The sequence below is a fragment of the Pleurodeles waltl genome, chromosome 4_2 (assembly GCF_031143425.1).
Source record: "Pleurodeles waltl isolate 20211129_DDA chromosome 4_2, aPleWal1.hap1.20221129, whole genome shotgun sequence".
NCBI classification, from domain to species: Eukaryota; Metazoa; Chordata; class Amphibia; order Caudata; family Salamandridae; genus Pleurodeles; species Pleurodeles waltl.
Window position 1 is genome coordinate 5,264,930 of NC_090443.1, and position 15,218 is coordinate 5,280,147.

At 45.6% G+C, this 15,218-nt stretch overlaps 1 protein-coding gene across 1 annotated transcript in view; it reads left to right on the forward strand.

Moving 5' to 3' along the window:
- STXBP2 (syntaxin binding protein 2) overlaps positions 1-15,218 on the forward strand; it is a 193,394-nt gene that overhangs the window by 73,537 nt on the left and 104,639 nt on the right. Inside the window, exon 4 of the mRNA XM_069230358.1 lies at positions 1,034-1,110. Within this exon, the coding sequence (XP_069086459.1) occupies positions 1,034-1,110 (77 nt within the window). The remainder of the gene's footprint in view (positions 1-1,033; positions 1,111-15,218) is intronic.

The following is a 15,218-nucleotide window of genomic DNA, read 5'->3' on the forward strand; positions in this document are numbered from 1 at the left end:
GCACTCGGACCTCTGTGCTCCAGTCTATTAATGTTTAAAAAGCAGACACTAGCACACCTGCTTTCAACTCCTATGGTGACCCCCAAGCTTAGTCTGCCATGCCTTTTCATTCACCAGTAGTAACCAAGACCCAAAGGGATGGCAGAGATTCATTGTGGGAACCCTTATGTCTCTAAACTTCACCCTGTCTCTTCCTTGAATTTTTCACTGAGTGTTCATAATGACATTGAAGACAAGTACCAACGTTCAAATTGACACTGGTCATGACGGACCCTGGAGAGGGGAACAGGCCTACTCCTTAGTTTCTGTCCCACATTCCTTTCCATTATCTCCCTGGGGTTCTGCTCTGCCCACTCCTCCCCAGAATGTGCTACATTCAGCCCTGAAATTCGGTGTCCCAATCCTCAGCAATGCAAAGGACTGGCACAGTTCACTTGAGACCATCTGATGAACTGCTTCGCTCACCCATCAGGCTTCATGAAACATGGAAAAGCCAATATAGGTTCTACACATTTCTCTTCCTCCTGTCTGATCCATGCCAATCTATCTCCTCCAGAGAGTTAGGTTACAATATCATAACAGCAGGGTTCGACAGCAGTTGAATATTTAATCATTTTCCTATCAATAGCAATATAATATGGGTAGGAGAAAGTGTACATAGTAGGGTGTTCAGCCTTAAGGAGAACCAGAAAATGCACATAAGAGGGTGTTGAGCTTTTAGTGGCAAGGTATTCAACAGGATACAGGTGGAGTATATTTAAACATCCACGTGCAAATATTATACGGATTACAATTTTTGCACATAATTTATCAGTTTCTTCATATTAGAATGATCTTGAGCTTATAATGATGGTGTTTGCTCCTCTTTTTCTCAGAACTCCACTACCTTTTCCTATGACTAGGTCTCTTCTTTTCTTGATTGCTTCTTCTTTGTTTTTGCCAGTTCCTTCCCCATGACTTTGCCGACTCCTTCCTGCTTCTGCCCTTGATCGCTCAACTCTGTTATACTGAACTATATATTGTTTGTTCTTAGTTGTGGAAGACATCAACAAGCGCAGAGAGCCAATCCCCAGCCTGGAAGCCATTTACCTGATTAGTCCCATTGAGAAGGTAGGACCTGTGGCGATGCCGTAATGTAATAATTTTGAAACTCTTGCAATTGATGTTCACATGTCTCATTGAAGATAGAAAAGCAATGCAAGGTCAGTGCCTTAGTTTACTAATTCCATAGGTTATTGATACCTAAAAACAGCTCAGCATCTTTTCCTTTCATTCCAGTACTCTAAAGCTGGCAGTATTAGCTGAGATCGCTTAGAACCTAAATAAGGAACAGTTTCTATTTAGGATATGTATTGCAAGAAAGAATGATGCTTTCACATTATTGCCTCAAGTATGGTCCTAGAATTTGCCCTGCCAAAAACCTGTCCATTTGACAGACTGAAATTCACCAAAGTGCACTGCTTCTCTTGAATAGTTGTTAGTCATCTAATCAGTGGGTAGAATGCACACAAGAACCCTGTTTTTAAGTCTCATAAGTGCCTGTGTCCCCTCCATGTGTGGCTTGGCTCGCTTCTCTGTGCCGGTCTCCCAAGCAGAGATTGACAAATTTACTCTTCAACCACTTGGCCCATAAGTCTGAATCTTTGCTTGGTGCTGTGGTGAGAGTCCGCCACACAAGGCACTACACACAATTAAAGCTCAGCAAAGTAACAACCAAAGTGTTTTTGTCAGTTTAATTAAGAAGACCCCCGTGGGCAGCTACAGACAACTGTATTTGATTTAAATTTCAGGTTTCTGATTTAGTACCAATGTAGTTCACAGGAGTGTTGGAGCATTTCATCAATAACTTGCAGGATCATCCTAATCACTTGGTTAATAAACAGAGGTGTATAAATCAATTATTGACTATCTGTATGGCTTTATATAGTTTTATAAAACAGTTCCCAAAAATGAAGACCGCTGTGGTACACATTTTTATATCAATTTAAGTCTGAGGCTGCTGGTATTGTGCCGTTGTAGTGCTGCAGAACTCTTCTGGCCTCCACCTCTGTCACTGCCATTACACCACCTTTATGTTTCGGTGTCTATCAGCTATATATTTTATTGTTGCTGATCCTGCTGTCAGTCTTTTATGTGGAAGACAGTTCCATGCGTTTACTACCTTTTCTGACTTACATAGGTCAGTCAACTTCATCCTATGTTTTTGGCTCACTGACATCCTGAGTTCACAGCAACTGAGATACTGTTGAGCAAGTGAGAGTATTAAACCCTATATCAAGCTCTCGAGCACAAAGAACTAGATTAGAGAAACGGCTGACTAAAAGACAGTAGTGTATGTACTCCAGTATTTTAGTCTTTCTTCTGATATACCTTAATTTGCAAATACAGTGTTCTGATTAAAAGGTTTACAGGATTAAACTTTAATCAGCGTTACGGACTCCACTTGTTTCTCCATACATCTAGCCAACTAGTATGAAATGTATACCTATCTGTAGCACTCCACTCGAACAAATCCACCAAAGTTTGTTTAATTACAAAATTTATAGCAAAAATGTATTCCAGTAACTTAGTACACAGTTTTTTTTTAAAGTTATGGATCAAACATTGTTACATACATAAAACAGGACAAAGATTTCACTGTCGTATACTAATCAAATATATATGCCCATAGTACAACCATAATGAACCAAGTTTACGCATCTTAGGGCAACATATGAATAGTTTAGACAATGGAAGGCACAATATGCTACAGCTGATCGTTTCTTGTTATGATGTCCAACTAAATTACACAGCCAACGTGTTTAATCTAAAAAGACTTCCTCAGTGCTTGTCATAGTAATTTATTATGGTAGTCAGCAAAAAGCTGACAAAACAGCAACCATAGTGCAACAGAATTGCGCATATTGATGTTAGTGTAGATGAAGGTCCTTAATTACACATTCCGATGTCCAAGAAAATTATTTAAAAACCCTTTCTATTTAAAGGTTACTGCACCGCCAGACACAGGTAAAGTCTGACAAATGTTCCAGAAGTCTGGATCAACAACCAGACGTGCTACAGATATTCACCTACACCAACATCAATGTGTGCAATTTTGATGCACTATGGCTGCTTTTTGCCAGTGTTTTGCTGATTACCATAATAAATTACTACAACAAGCCCAGAGGAAGTCGTTTGAGAAGAAACTCATGGGGGCTGTGTATTTTAGTTGGACATCATAACAAGAAACGATCAACTGTAGCTTATTGTGTCTTCCATTGTCTGAACTATTTATACGTTACCATAAGTTGTTTAAACCTGGTTTATTATTATTGTACTATGGACATTTATTTTTGATTAGGATATGACAGTGATGTCTTTGACCTGTTCTGTGTATGTAACATCATTTTTTATCTCTACCTTTAAAAAAAAAAAAAAAAATCTTTGTTTCCTAAGTTATTGGAATACATTTTTGCCATACGTTTTGTAATTAAACAATCTTTGGTTGGTTTGTTAGAGGGGAGTGCTCCAGATAAGACTGTACTGTATTTTGCAATTACTAGTGTAGTTTCTATATCCCACACTTCGTTGCAGGAGGAGTGTTGCCTGTGATAGAATCCACCACTAGTACAGTTTGATCGCCGCCATATGCCCGCCAGGTTTGTGTGGATTTGTTCTTTCCACTGCTGCAGTTTGTAATAGTTAATAAGAAATGTATCACTTTGACCATCCGGGTCAAAGGGTGCATTTGCCCTCCCCTGGGCTCTTGTAGTTCACTCAGCTGTTCCTCGTGAACCTCCTAGAGTAACACCAACTATGATTTCAGGTCCATGTTGGCCACAATACATTCATTGCTTCCTGGAAAATGATTAATGAACTCAAGCCAACGTCACAAAATGCATGGACAAATGATTTACATGTTGCATCAGAACATTCTCCATGTTAGGTGGCAGTCATTTTACTTTTGTAAGGCTTTCTAGCTTGGGCTCCCAGTACAAACTGGGAAACCTTATTATGAATTATGCATTTTCTAAGCTTTCCATACTTTCTGTTGGTACAGTTTGTGCTAAGTAACTACTTTATCAAGCTGATGAGAGCCATTATAATGGAATCCTTTGAGTGGCAAGAACAAGTTCAGAATACCATCACTATATTTTAAAGATACAGTGTTACACAGGTTGCATTAAAGGCATACTTTTGGCTCTGCGTGGAAGCCAGCATCACATTAAAAGTTCTCTTCACAGTGCACAAACCCTACTGGAGTGTGACTCAGTGTGAGCCTTCAAGACTTTTAGCAACCAATACATACTTAATCAAGCATTTTTAAAGAACTTAAACTGGAGGCAAATCCCTGGGAATACAGACCCTAAAGTGAAACGCTCTCATTCCATCTCAGAGCAAAACTGAATAATCTACGATCCAGAGGATTCTAAAATTGAAGAGTTCAAGCAAGCCTTTGGCTGAGCACTGGCATCACATTGTTTGAGGAACATGGGGTAGAATTATCTCACATGCCTACCAAATACTCATTGCTAACATTTGCACCATAGAACAAAGGCATATTCTTTCATGCCACTTAGCTCCTCCCTCATTCCTGCTAACCCTGAATATGCCAGTCCCCACTCTTCGTGGCATAAGGATTCACTTAACTTCTTGGTGGCTCCCAACCTCTTCATCTGCTGTGGATGATAAAAAGGGTGCAAGTGCTGAAGATAGTGAAACAAAAATCCAATCTCCGATCATGACGGCTTGCCTTTGACCCACAACTTTCAGAACTTTTTCCTGGGCAATCCCCATTTTATGAATACCATTTGCCAGGTCACTGTCACAGAGAATTTAACCACCAAACATATTTATCCGTTGTACCCTTCTATCATATTAACCAATTTTATAAACACTTACTTCTGCCCTGGCAAAGTGTTATAGCTAGGAAAATGTTCTAAAATAGCTGGAAAGTGACCCAATTTATGCTTTTTAATATACACCAGTATATTACAAAATGTTACCAATGTGATTAAATTATACAAGGGTATATAACTTGCAACTATAACTTCACTCAGTTAAATGACAATATTTGTGTTAAAAATGGGGTGTCTAGTTGGCAGTCAGTTTACACCCTGTCCAAGTAGGGACCCTCACTCTAGTCACGGTAAGGGAGATACCCAGCTCAGATAACCCCTGCTCTCACCCTCTTGGTAGCTTGGCACAAGCAGTCAGGCTTATCTCAGAGGTAATGTGCAAAGTATTTGAATAAACAGACACAGTGAAAACACCACAAAAGCACTCAACACCAGTTTAAAAAAAATAGCCAATATTTATCTGAATAAAACAAGACCAAAATGTCAAAAATCCAAATGCACAAGCAAAGATATTGATTTTCCAAGATTAAACTTCAATATAGCACTTGGGAACACAAAAGCTTCACTTTAGTGCTATCATGGCATTGTGACAGTCATTCATAGCAATCCGACACCAACTTCAATATAGCTCTTGGGAACACAAAAGCTTTAATTTGGTGCTATCATGGCATCGTGACAGTCATTCCCAACAATCGGTCATGCAATCGCACGGACCCCCAGGTGTACACTACCTTTGGTAACAAGGAAACAAGCAGGTGCACGGAGTCTGGGAGGTGAGGCGTCACTGGATCCGGTGTGGTGTTGGTTCCTTACTGCGGAGCAGGGGAGAGAGTGCGGCATTGGTTCCTTATGCTCCGGCAGAGTCAATGAATCCGGTGGGTCAAGACGCTGTGGGGCAACCTCTTGGGGTTGCGGTCACGCCACAGGGCTGTAGGCACCGCTGTAAATTCGAGTGTCATGAATGCCGGACAGGGGACTCACAAAGTTGCGGGGCTACAGTGACACCAGGCCTGCGGAGTCAGTCTTGGTTGTCGCACTTCCAGCAGGGACTGCAGCTTTGGGTGCAGACGGTGTCACAGAATCAGGCATCGGTCCTGGACTTGTCCGGAGTCTGTGTGCCAGGTTCTTCTTGTTTCTAGTCCAGCTTTCACTCCCATGGCCCAGAAACTGGAACAGGCACCACCTGGCTAGTTAGGGTCCACAGCAAATGAACCCAGAGGCTGATAGGTGAAGTCTTTACTGTCCCTGAGACTTTTTAACAGGAGGCAAGCTCAGTCCAAGCCCTTGGAGAAACTTCACAAGCAAGATACATAGCAAAGTCCAGTCCTTGTCCTCTTTAAGGCAGAAGCAGCACCTGCTGGCCAACCCAGCAAAGCACACACAACAAAGGGGCAGTACTCCTCCCCCAGCTCTTCAGCTCTTCTCCTTGACAGAGGTTTCTCTTGGTCCAGAGGTGTTCTACAAATCTGGGGTTTTGGGTCCACTACTTATACTCATTTCTGCCTTTGAAGTAGGTAAACTTCAAAGGAAAGTCTCTGTTGTTCACAAGATCCTGCATTGCTGAGGCCTGGCCCCAGACATACTCCAGGGAGTTGGAGACTATACTGTGTAAGGGCAATCACAGCCCTTTCTGGTGCGGGTGTCCGCACGCCCCTCCCCACTCTATCCCAGGAAGACTAATCAGGAAATCTAGGACACACCTAAGCTCCCTTTGTATCACTGTTTAGAGGGAATTCACAAACAGCCCAACTGTCAGTCTGACCCAGAAGTCGATTCCACAGGTGGTAGAATCCCAGAATGGTTGAGCATGAAAATGCCCACTTTCTAAAAGTGGCATTTTCAACTTGCAGTCTAAAAACCAACTCTACAAAAGATGTATTTTAAAATTGTGAGTTCAGAGACCCCAAACTCCAAATCTCTATCTGCTCCCAGTGGGAAACTGCACTTAAAAGATATTTAAAAGTAGTACCCATTTCAACCTATTGGAGGGATAGGCCTTGTAATGGTTAAATGCTGCCAAATTCGTTTTTCAGTATCAGGACATGTAAAATACACCATTACTTGTCTTACCTCTTAAATACACTGCAGCTTACCCATGGGGCTACCTAGGGCCTACCATAGGGGTGACTTTAATGTAGTAAAAAGGAAGGTTTGGGCCTGGCAAGTGAGTACACTTGCCAGGTTGAATTGGTATTGCAAAACTGCACACACAGACACTGCAGTGTCAGGTCTGAGACATGTTTACAGGGTTACTCATGTGGGTGGCGCAATCAGTGCTGCAGGTCCACTAGTAGCATTTGACTTACATGCCCTGGGCACCTCTAGTGCCCTGTACTAGGGACCTACTTGCAAATCAAATATGCCAATCAGGGAAATCAATCATAATCACAATTTATACAGGGAGCACTTGCACTTTAGCACTGGTCAGCAGTGGTAAAGTGCCCATAGTACCAAAAACAACCGAAAACGAAACCAGCACACAGTCAGAAGTAAGGAAGCAGAGGCAAAAAGACAGGGTAAACCATGCCAAGGATTTCAGGTCTAACAATATGTATTTTAGATAGATTTTGACTCCTGCCATTGTGTGACTGTTGTCGGTTAGACTTTCCTCATCACCACCCCTGCTGAGAATGTCCAACCCTGCTTGTAGGAAGTTGGCTCTGTATGTGCTATTTCAAAGTAAGGAATAGCATGCACAGAGTCCAAGGGTTCCCCTTAGAGGTAAAATAGTGGTACAAATAGATAATACTAATGCTCTATTTTGTGGTAGTGTGGTCGAGCAGTAGGCTTATCCAAGGAGTAGTGTTAAGCATTTGTTGTACATACACATAGACAATAAATGAGGTACACACACTCAGAGACAAATCCAGCCAATAGGTTTTGTATAGAAAAATATCTTTTCTTAGTTTATTTTAAGAACCACAGGTTCAAATTCTACATGTAATATCTCATTTGAAAGGTATTGCAGGTAAGTACTTTAGGAACTTTAAATCATCAAAATTGCATGTATACTTTTCAAGTTATTGACAAATAGCTGTTTTAAAAGTGGACACTTAGTGCAATTTTCACAGTTCCTGGGGGAGGTAAGTTTTTGTTAGTTTTACCAGGTAAGTAAGACACTTACAGGGTTCAGTTCTTGGTCCAAGGTAGCCCACCGTTGGGGGTTCAGAGCAACCCCAAAGTCACCACACCAGCAGCTCAGGGCCGGTCCGGTGCAGAGTTCAAAGTGGTGCCCAAAACACATAGGCTAGAATGGAGAGAAGGGGGTGCCCCGGTTCCGGTCTGCTTGCAGGTAAGTACCCGCGTCTTCGGAGGGCAGACCAGGGGGGTTTTGTAGGGCACCGGGGGGGACACAAGTCCACACAGAAATTTCACCCTCAGCGGCGCGGGGGCGGCCGGGTGCAGTGTAGAAACAAGCGTCGGGTTCGCAATGTTAGTCTATGAGAGATCTCGGGATCTCTTCAGCGCTGCAGGCAGGCAAGGGGGGGGATTCCTCGGGGAAACCTCCACTTGGGCAAGGGAGAGGGACTCCTGGGGGTCACTTCTCCAGTGAAAGTCCGGTCCTTCAGGTCCTGGGGGCTGCGGGTGCAGGGTCTCTCCCAGGTGTCGGGACTTTAGGTTCAAAGAGTCGCGGTCAGGGGAAGCCTCGGGATTCCCTCTGCAGGCGGCGCTGTGGGGGCTCAGGGGGGACAGGTTTTGGTACTCACAGTATCAGAGTAGTCCTGGGGTCCCTCCTGAGGTGTTGGATCGCCACCAGCCGAGTCGGGGTCGCCGGGTGCAGTGTTGCAAGTCTCACGCTTCTTGCGGGGAGCTTGCAGGGATCTTTAAAGCTGCTGGAAACAAAGTTGCAGCTTTTCTTGGAGCAGGTCCGCTGTCCTCGGGAGTTTCTTGTCTTTTCGAAGCAGGGGCAGTCCTCAGAGGATGTCGAGGTCGCTGGTCCCTTCGGAAGGCGTCGCTGGAGCAGGATCTTTGGAAGGCAGGAGACAGGCCGGTGAGTTTCTGGAGCCAAGGCAGTTGTCGTCTTCTGGTCTTCCTCTGCAGGGGTTTTTCAGCTAGGCAGTCCTTCTTCTTGTAGTTGCAGGAATCTAATTTTCTAGGGTTCAGGGTAGCCCTTAAATACTAAATTTAAGGGCGTGTTTAGGTCTGGGGGGTTAGTAGCCAATGGCTACTAGCCCTGAGGGTGGGTACACCCTCTTTGTGCCTCCTCCCAAGGGGAGGGGGTCACAATCCTAACCCTATTGGGGGAATCCTCCATCTGCAAGATGGAGGATTTCTAAAAGTTAGAGTCACCTCAGCTCAGGACACCTTAGGGGCTGTCCTGACTGGCCAGTGACTCCTCCTTGTTTTTCTCATTATTTTCTCCGGCCTTGCCGCCAAAAGTGGGGCCTGGCCGGAGGGGGCGGGCAACTCCACTAGCTGGAGTGTCCTGCTGGGTTGGCACAAAGGAGGGGAGCCTTTGAGGCTCACCGCCAGGTGTGACAACTCCTGCCTGGGGGAGGTGTTAGCATCTCCACCCAGTGCAGGCTTTGTTACTGGCCTCAGAGTGACAAAGGCACTCTCCCCATGGGGCCAGCAACATGTCTCGGTTTGTGGCAGGCTGCTAAAACTAGTCAGCCTACACAGATAGTCGGTTAAGTTTCAGGGGGCACCTCTAAGGTGCCCTCTGTGGTGTATTTTACAATAAAATGTACACTGGCATCAGTGTGCATTTATTGTGCTGAGAAGTTTGATACCAAACTTCCCAGTTTTCAGTGTAGCCATTATGGTGCTGTGGAGTTCGTGTTTGACAAACTCCCAGACCATATACTCTTACGGCTACCCTGCACTTACAATGTCTAAGGTTTTGTTTAGACACTGTAGGGGTACCATGCTCATGCACTGGTACCCTCACCTATGGTATAGTGCACCCTGCCTTAGGGCTGTAAGGCCTGCTAGAGGGGTGTCTTACCTATACTGCATAGGCAGTGAGAGGCTGGCATGGCACCCTGAGGGGAGTGCCATGTCGACTTACTCGTTTTGTCCTCACTAGCACACACAAGCTGGCAAGCAGTATGTCTGTGCTGAGTGAGAGGTCTCCAGGGTGGCATAAGACATGCTGCAGCCCTTAGAGACCTTCCTTGGCATCAGGGCCCTTGGTACTAGAAGTACCAGTTACAAGGGACTTATCTGGATGCCAGGGTCTGCCAATTGTGGATACAAAAGTACAGGTTAGGGAAAGAACACTGGTGCTGGGGCCTGGTTAGCAGGCCTCAGCACACTTTCAATTGTAAACATAGCATCAGCAAAGGCAAAAAGTCAGGGGGCAACCATGCCAAGGAGGCATTTCCTTACACAACCCCCCCCCAAACGAAAGAGGATGAGACTAACCTTTCCCAAGAGAGTCTTCATTTTCTAAGTGGAAGAACCTGGAAAGGCCATCTGCATTGGCATGGGCAGTCCCAGGTCTGTGTTCCACTATAAAGTCCATTCCCTGTAGGGAGATGGACCACCTCAACAGTTTAGGATTTTCACCTTTCATTTGCATCAGCCATTTGAGAGGTCTGTGGTCAGTTTGAACTAGGAAGTGAGTCCCAAAGAGGTATGGTCTCAGCTTCTTCAGGGACCAAACCACAGCAAAGGCCTCCCTCTCAATGGCACTCCAACGCTGCTCCCTGGGGAGTAACCTCCTGCTAATGAAAGCAACAGGCTGGTCAAGGCCATCATCATTTGTTTGGGACAAAACTGCCCCTATCCCATGTTCAGAGGCATCAGTCTGCACAATGAACTGCTTAGAATAATCTGGAGCTTTGAGAACTGGTGCTGAGCACATTGCCTGTTTCAGGGTGTCAACGGCCTGTTGGCATTCCACAGTCCAGTTTACTTTCTTGGGCATTTTCTTGGAGGTGAGTTCAGTGAGGGCTGTCACAATGGATCCATATCCCTTCACAAACCTCCTGTAATACCCAGTCAAGCCAAGGAATGCCCTGACTTGAGTCTGGGTTTTTGGAGCTACCCAGTCCAGAATAGTCTGGATCTTGGGTTGGAGTGGCTGAACTTGGCCTCCACCTACAAGGTGTCCCAAGTAAACCACAGTTCCCTGCCCTATCTGGCATTTGGATGCCTTGATAGAGAGGCCTGCAGATTGCAGAGCCTTCAAAACCTTCCTCAGGTGGACCAGGTGATCCTGCCAGGTGGAGCTAAAGACAGCAATATCATCTAGATAAGCTGTGCTAAAGGACTCCAAGCCAGCAAGGACTTGATTCACCAACCTTTGGAAGGTGGCAGGGGCATTCTTTAAACCAAAGGGCATAACAGTAAACTGATAATGCCCATCAGGTGTGGAGAATGCTGTCTTTTCTTTTGCTCCAGGTGCCATTTTTATTTGCCAGTACCCTGCTGTCAAGTCAAAGGTACTTAGAAATTTGGCAGCACCTAATTTATCAATGAGCTCATCAGCTCTTGGAATTGGATGGGCATCTGTCTTGGTGACAGAATTGAGCCCTCTGTAGTCCACACAAAACCTCATCTCTTTCTTTCCATCTTTGGTGTGAGGTTTGGGGACTAAGACCACTGGGCTAGCCCAGGGGCTGTCAGAGCGCTCAATCACTCCCAATTCCAGCATCTTGTGGACTTCCACCTTGATGCTTTCCTTAACATGGTCAGACTGTCTGAAGATTTTGTTCTTGACAGGCATGCTGTCTCCTGTGTCCACATCATGGGTACACAGGTGTGTCTGACCAGGGGTTAGGGAGAAAAGCTCAGGAAACTGTTGTAGGACTCTCCTACAATCAGCCTGCTGTTGGCCAGAGAGGGTGTCTGAGTAGATCACTCCATCTACTGTGCCATCGTTTGGGTCTGATGACAGAAGATCAGGGAGAGGTTCACTCTCTGCCTCCTGATCCTCATCTGTTACCATCAACAGATTCACATCAGCCCTGTCATGGAAGAGCTTAAGGCGGTTCACATGGATCACCCTCTTGGGGCTCCTGCTTGTGCCCAGGTCCACCAGGTAGGTGACCTGACTCTTCCTCTCTAGCACTGGGTAAGGGCCACTCCATTTGTCCTGGAGTGCCCTGGGAGCCACAGGCTCCAGAACCCAGACTTTCTGCCCTGGTTGGAACTCAACCAGTGCAGCCTTTTGGTCATACCAAAACTTCTGGAGTTGTTGGCTGGCCTCAAGGTTTTTGGTTGCCTTTTCCATGTACTCTGCCATTCTAGAGCGAAGGCCAAGTACATAGTCCACTATGTCCTGTTTAGGCTCATGGAGAGGTCTCTCCCAGCCTTCTTTAACAAGGGCCAGTGGTCCCCTTACAGGATGACCAAACAGAAGTTCAAAGGGTGAGAATCCTACTCCCTTCTGTGGTACCTCCCTGTAAGCGAAAAGCAGACATGGCAGGAGGACATCCCATCTCCTTTTGAGTTTTTCTGGGAGCCCCATGATCATGCCTTTTAATGTCTTGTTGAATCTCTCAACTAAGCCATTAGTTTGTGGATGGTAGGGTGTAGTGAATTTATAAGTCACTCCACACTCATTCCACATGTGCTTTAGGTATGCTGACATGAAGTTGGTACCTCTGTCAGACACCACCTCCTTAGGGAAACCCACTCTGGTAAAGATACCAATGAGGGCCTTGGCTACTGCAGGGGCAGTAGTCGACCTAAGGGGAATAGCTTCAGGATACCTGGTAGCATGATCCACTACTACCAGGATATACATATTTCCTGAGGCTGTGGGAGGTTCTAGTGGACCAACTATGTCCACACCCACTCTTTCAAAGGGCACCCCCACCACAGGAAGTGGCATGAGGGGGGCCTTTGGATGCCCACCTGTCTTACCACTGGCTTGACAGGTGGGGCAGGAGAGGCAAAACTCCTTAACCATGTTGGACATATTGGGCCAGTAGAAGTGGTTGACTAACCTCTCCCACGTCTTGGTTTGTCCCAAATGTCCAGCAAGGGGAATGTCATGGGCCAATGTTAGGATGAACTCTCTGAACAGCTGAGGCACTACCACTCTCCTAGTGGCACCAGGTTTGGGGTCTCTGGCCTCAGTGTACAGGAGCCCATCTTCCCAATAGACCCTATGTGTTCCATTTTTCTTGCCTTTGGACTCTTCAGCAGCTTGCTGCCTAAGGCCTTCAAGAGAGGGACAGGTTTCTTGTCCCTTACACAGCTCTTCCCTTGAGGGTCCCCCTGGGCCCAAGAGCTCAACCTGATAAGGTTCAAGCTCCAAAGGCTCAGTTCCCTCAGAGGGCAGAACTTCTTCCTGAGAAGAGAGGTTCCCTTTCTTTGGCTGTGTTGCAGTTGGTTTCCCAACTGACTTTCCTTTTCTCTTGGTAGGCTGGGCCATTCTTCCAGACTCCAGCTCTACTTGTTCACCCTGTGCCTTGCACTGTGCTCTGGTTTTCACACACACCAGTTCAGGGATACCCAGCATTGCTGCATGGGTTTTTAGTTCTACCTCAGCCCATGCTGAGGACTCCAGGTCATTTCCAAGCAGACAGTCCACTGGGATATTTGAGGAGACCACCACCTGTTTCAGGCCATTGACCCCTCCCCATTCTAAAGTAACCATTGCCATGGGATGTACTTTTCTCTGATTGTCAGCGTTGGTGACTGTGTAAGTTTTTCCAGTCAGGTATTGGCCAGGGGAAACCAGTTTCTCTGTCACCATGGTGACACTGGCACCTGTATCCCTCAGGCCCTCTATTCTAGTCCCATTAATTAAGAGTTGCTGTCTGTATTTTTGCATGTTAGGCGGCCAGACAGCTAGTGTGGCTAAATCCACCCCACCCTCAGAAACTAGAGTAGCTTCAGTGTGGACCCTGATTTGCTCTGGGCACACTGTTGATCCCACTTGGAGACTAGCCATACCAGTGTTACCTGGATGGGAGTTTGGAGTGGAACCTTTCTTGGGACAGGCCTTGTCTCCAGTTTGGTGTCCATGCTGTTTACAGCTATGACACCAGGCCTTTTTGGGATCAAAGTTTTTACCCTTGTACCCATTGTTTTGTGAAGAGGCTCTGGGCCCACCCTCCTGTGCAGGTTTTTGGGGGCCTGTAGAAGACTCTTTACTATTTTTAGTTTTGGTTGTCTCATCACCCTTCTGCTGGGGAGTCTTTGTGACCCCTTTCTTTTGGTCACCCCCTGTTGAAGTCTTGGACACCCTTGTCTTGACCCAATGGTCCGCCTTCTTTCCCCATTCTTGGGGAGAAATTGGTCCTAGGTCTACCAGATGCTGATGCAGTTTATCATTGAAACAATTACTCAACAGGTGTTCTTTCACAAATAAATTGTACAGCCCATCATAATTACTTACACCACTGCCTTGAATCCAACCATCTAGTGTTTTCACTGAGTAGTCAACAAAGTCAACCCAGGTCTGGCTCGAGGATTTTTGAGCCCCCCTGAACCTAATCCTGTACTCCTCAGTGGAGAATCCAAAGCCCTCAATCAGGGTACCCTTCATGAGGTCATAAGATTCTGCATCTTGTCCAGAGAGTGTGAGGAGTCTATCCCTACACTTTCCTGTGAACATTTCCCAAAGGAGAGCACCCCAGTGAGATCTGTTCACTTTTCTGGTCACACAAGCCCTCTCAAAAGCTGTGAACCATTTGGTGATGTCATCACCATCTTCATATTTAGTTACAATCCCTTTAGGGATTTTCAACATGTCAGGAGAATCTCTGACCCTATTTATGTTGCTGCCACCATTGATGGGTCCTAGGCCCATCTCTTGTCTTTCCCTCTCTATGGCTAGGATCTGTCTTTCCAAAGCCAATCTTTTGGCCATCCTGGCTAACTGGATGTCCTCTTCACTGGGGCTATCCTCAGTGATTTCAGAGGTGTTGGTCTCTCCTGTGAGGGAACCAGCATCTCTGACTATTATTTTTGGAGTCAGGGTTTGAGGGACCCTGTTCTCCCTAGATAGGACTGGTAGGGGGGAATGGTCCTCCAAGTCACTATCCTCTTCCTCTGAGTTGCCACCCTCAGAGGGGTTGGCCTTTTCAAACTCTGCCAAAAGCTCCTGGAGCTGTATTTTGGTAGGTTTGGGGCCCATTGTTATTTTCTTTATTTTACAGAGTGACCTTAGCTCCCTCATCTTAAGATGGAGGTAAGGTGTGGTGTCGAGTTCCACCACAGTCACATCTGTGCTAGACATTTTGCTTCTAAAAGTTGGAATACTTTTTAAGAATCTACAACTGGTTCTAGAATCTAATTCAAACTTTTACAAACTTTTAAACTCTAAAAAGAAATGCTAAACAGGATCTTAACACACAAGGCCCTAGCAGGACTTTTAAGAATTTAGAAAAATTTCAAATTGCAAAAATCAATTTCTAATGACAATTTTGGAATTTGTCGTGTGATCAGGTATTGGCTGAGTAGTCCAGCAAATGCAAA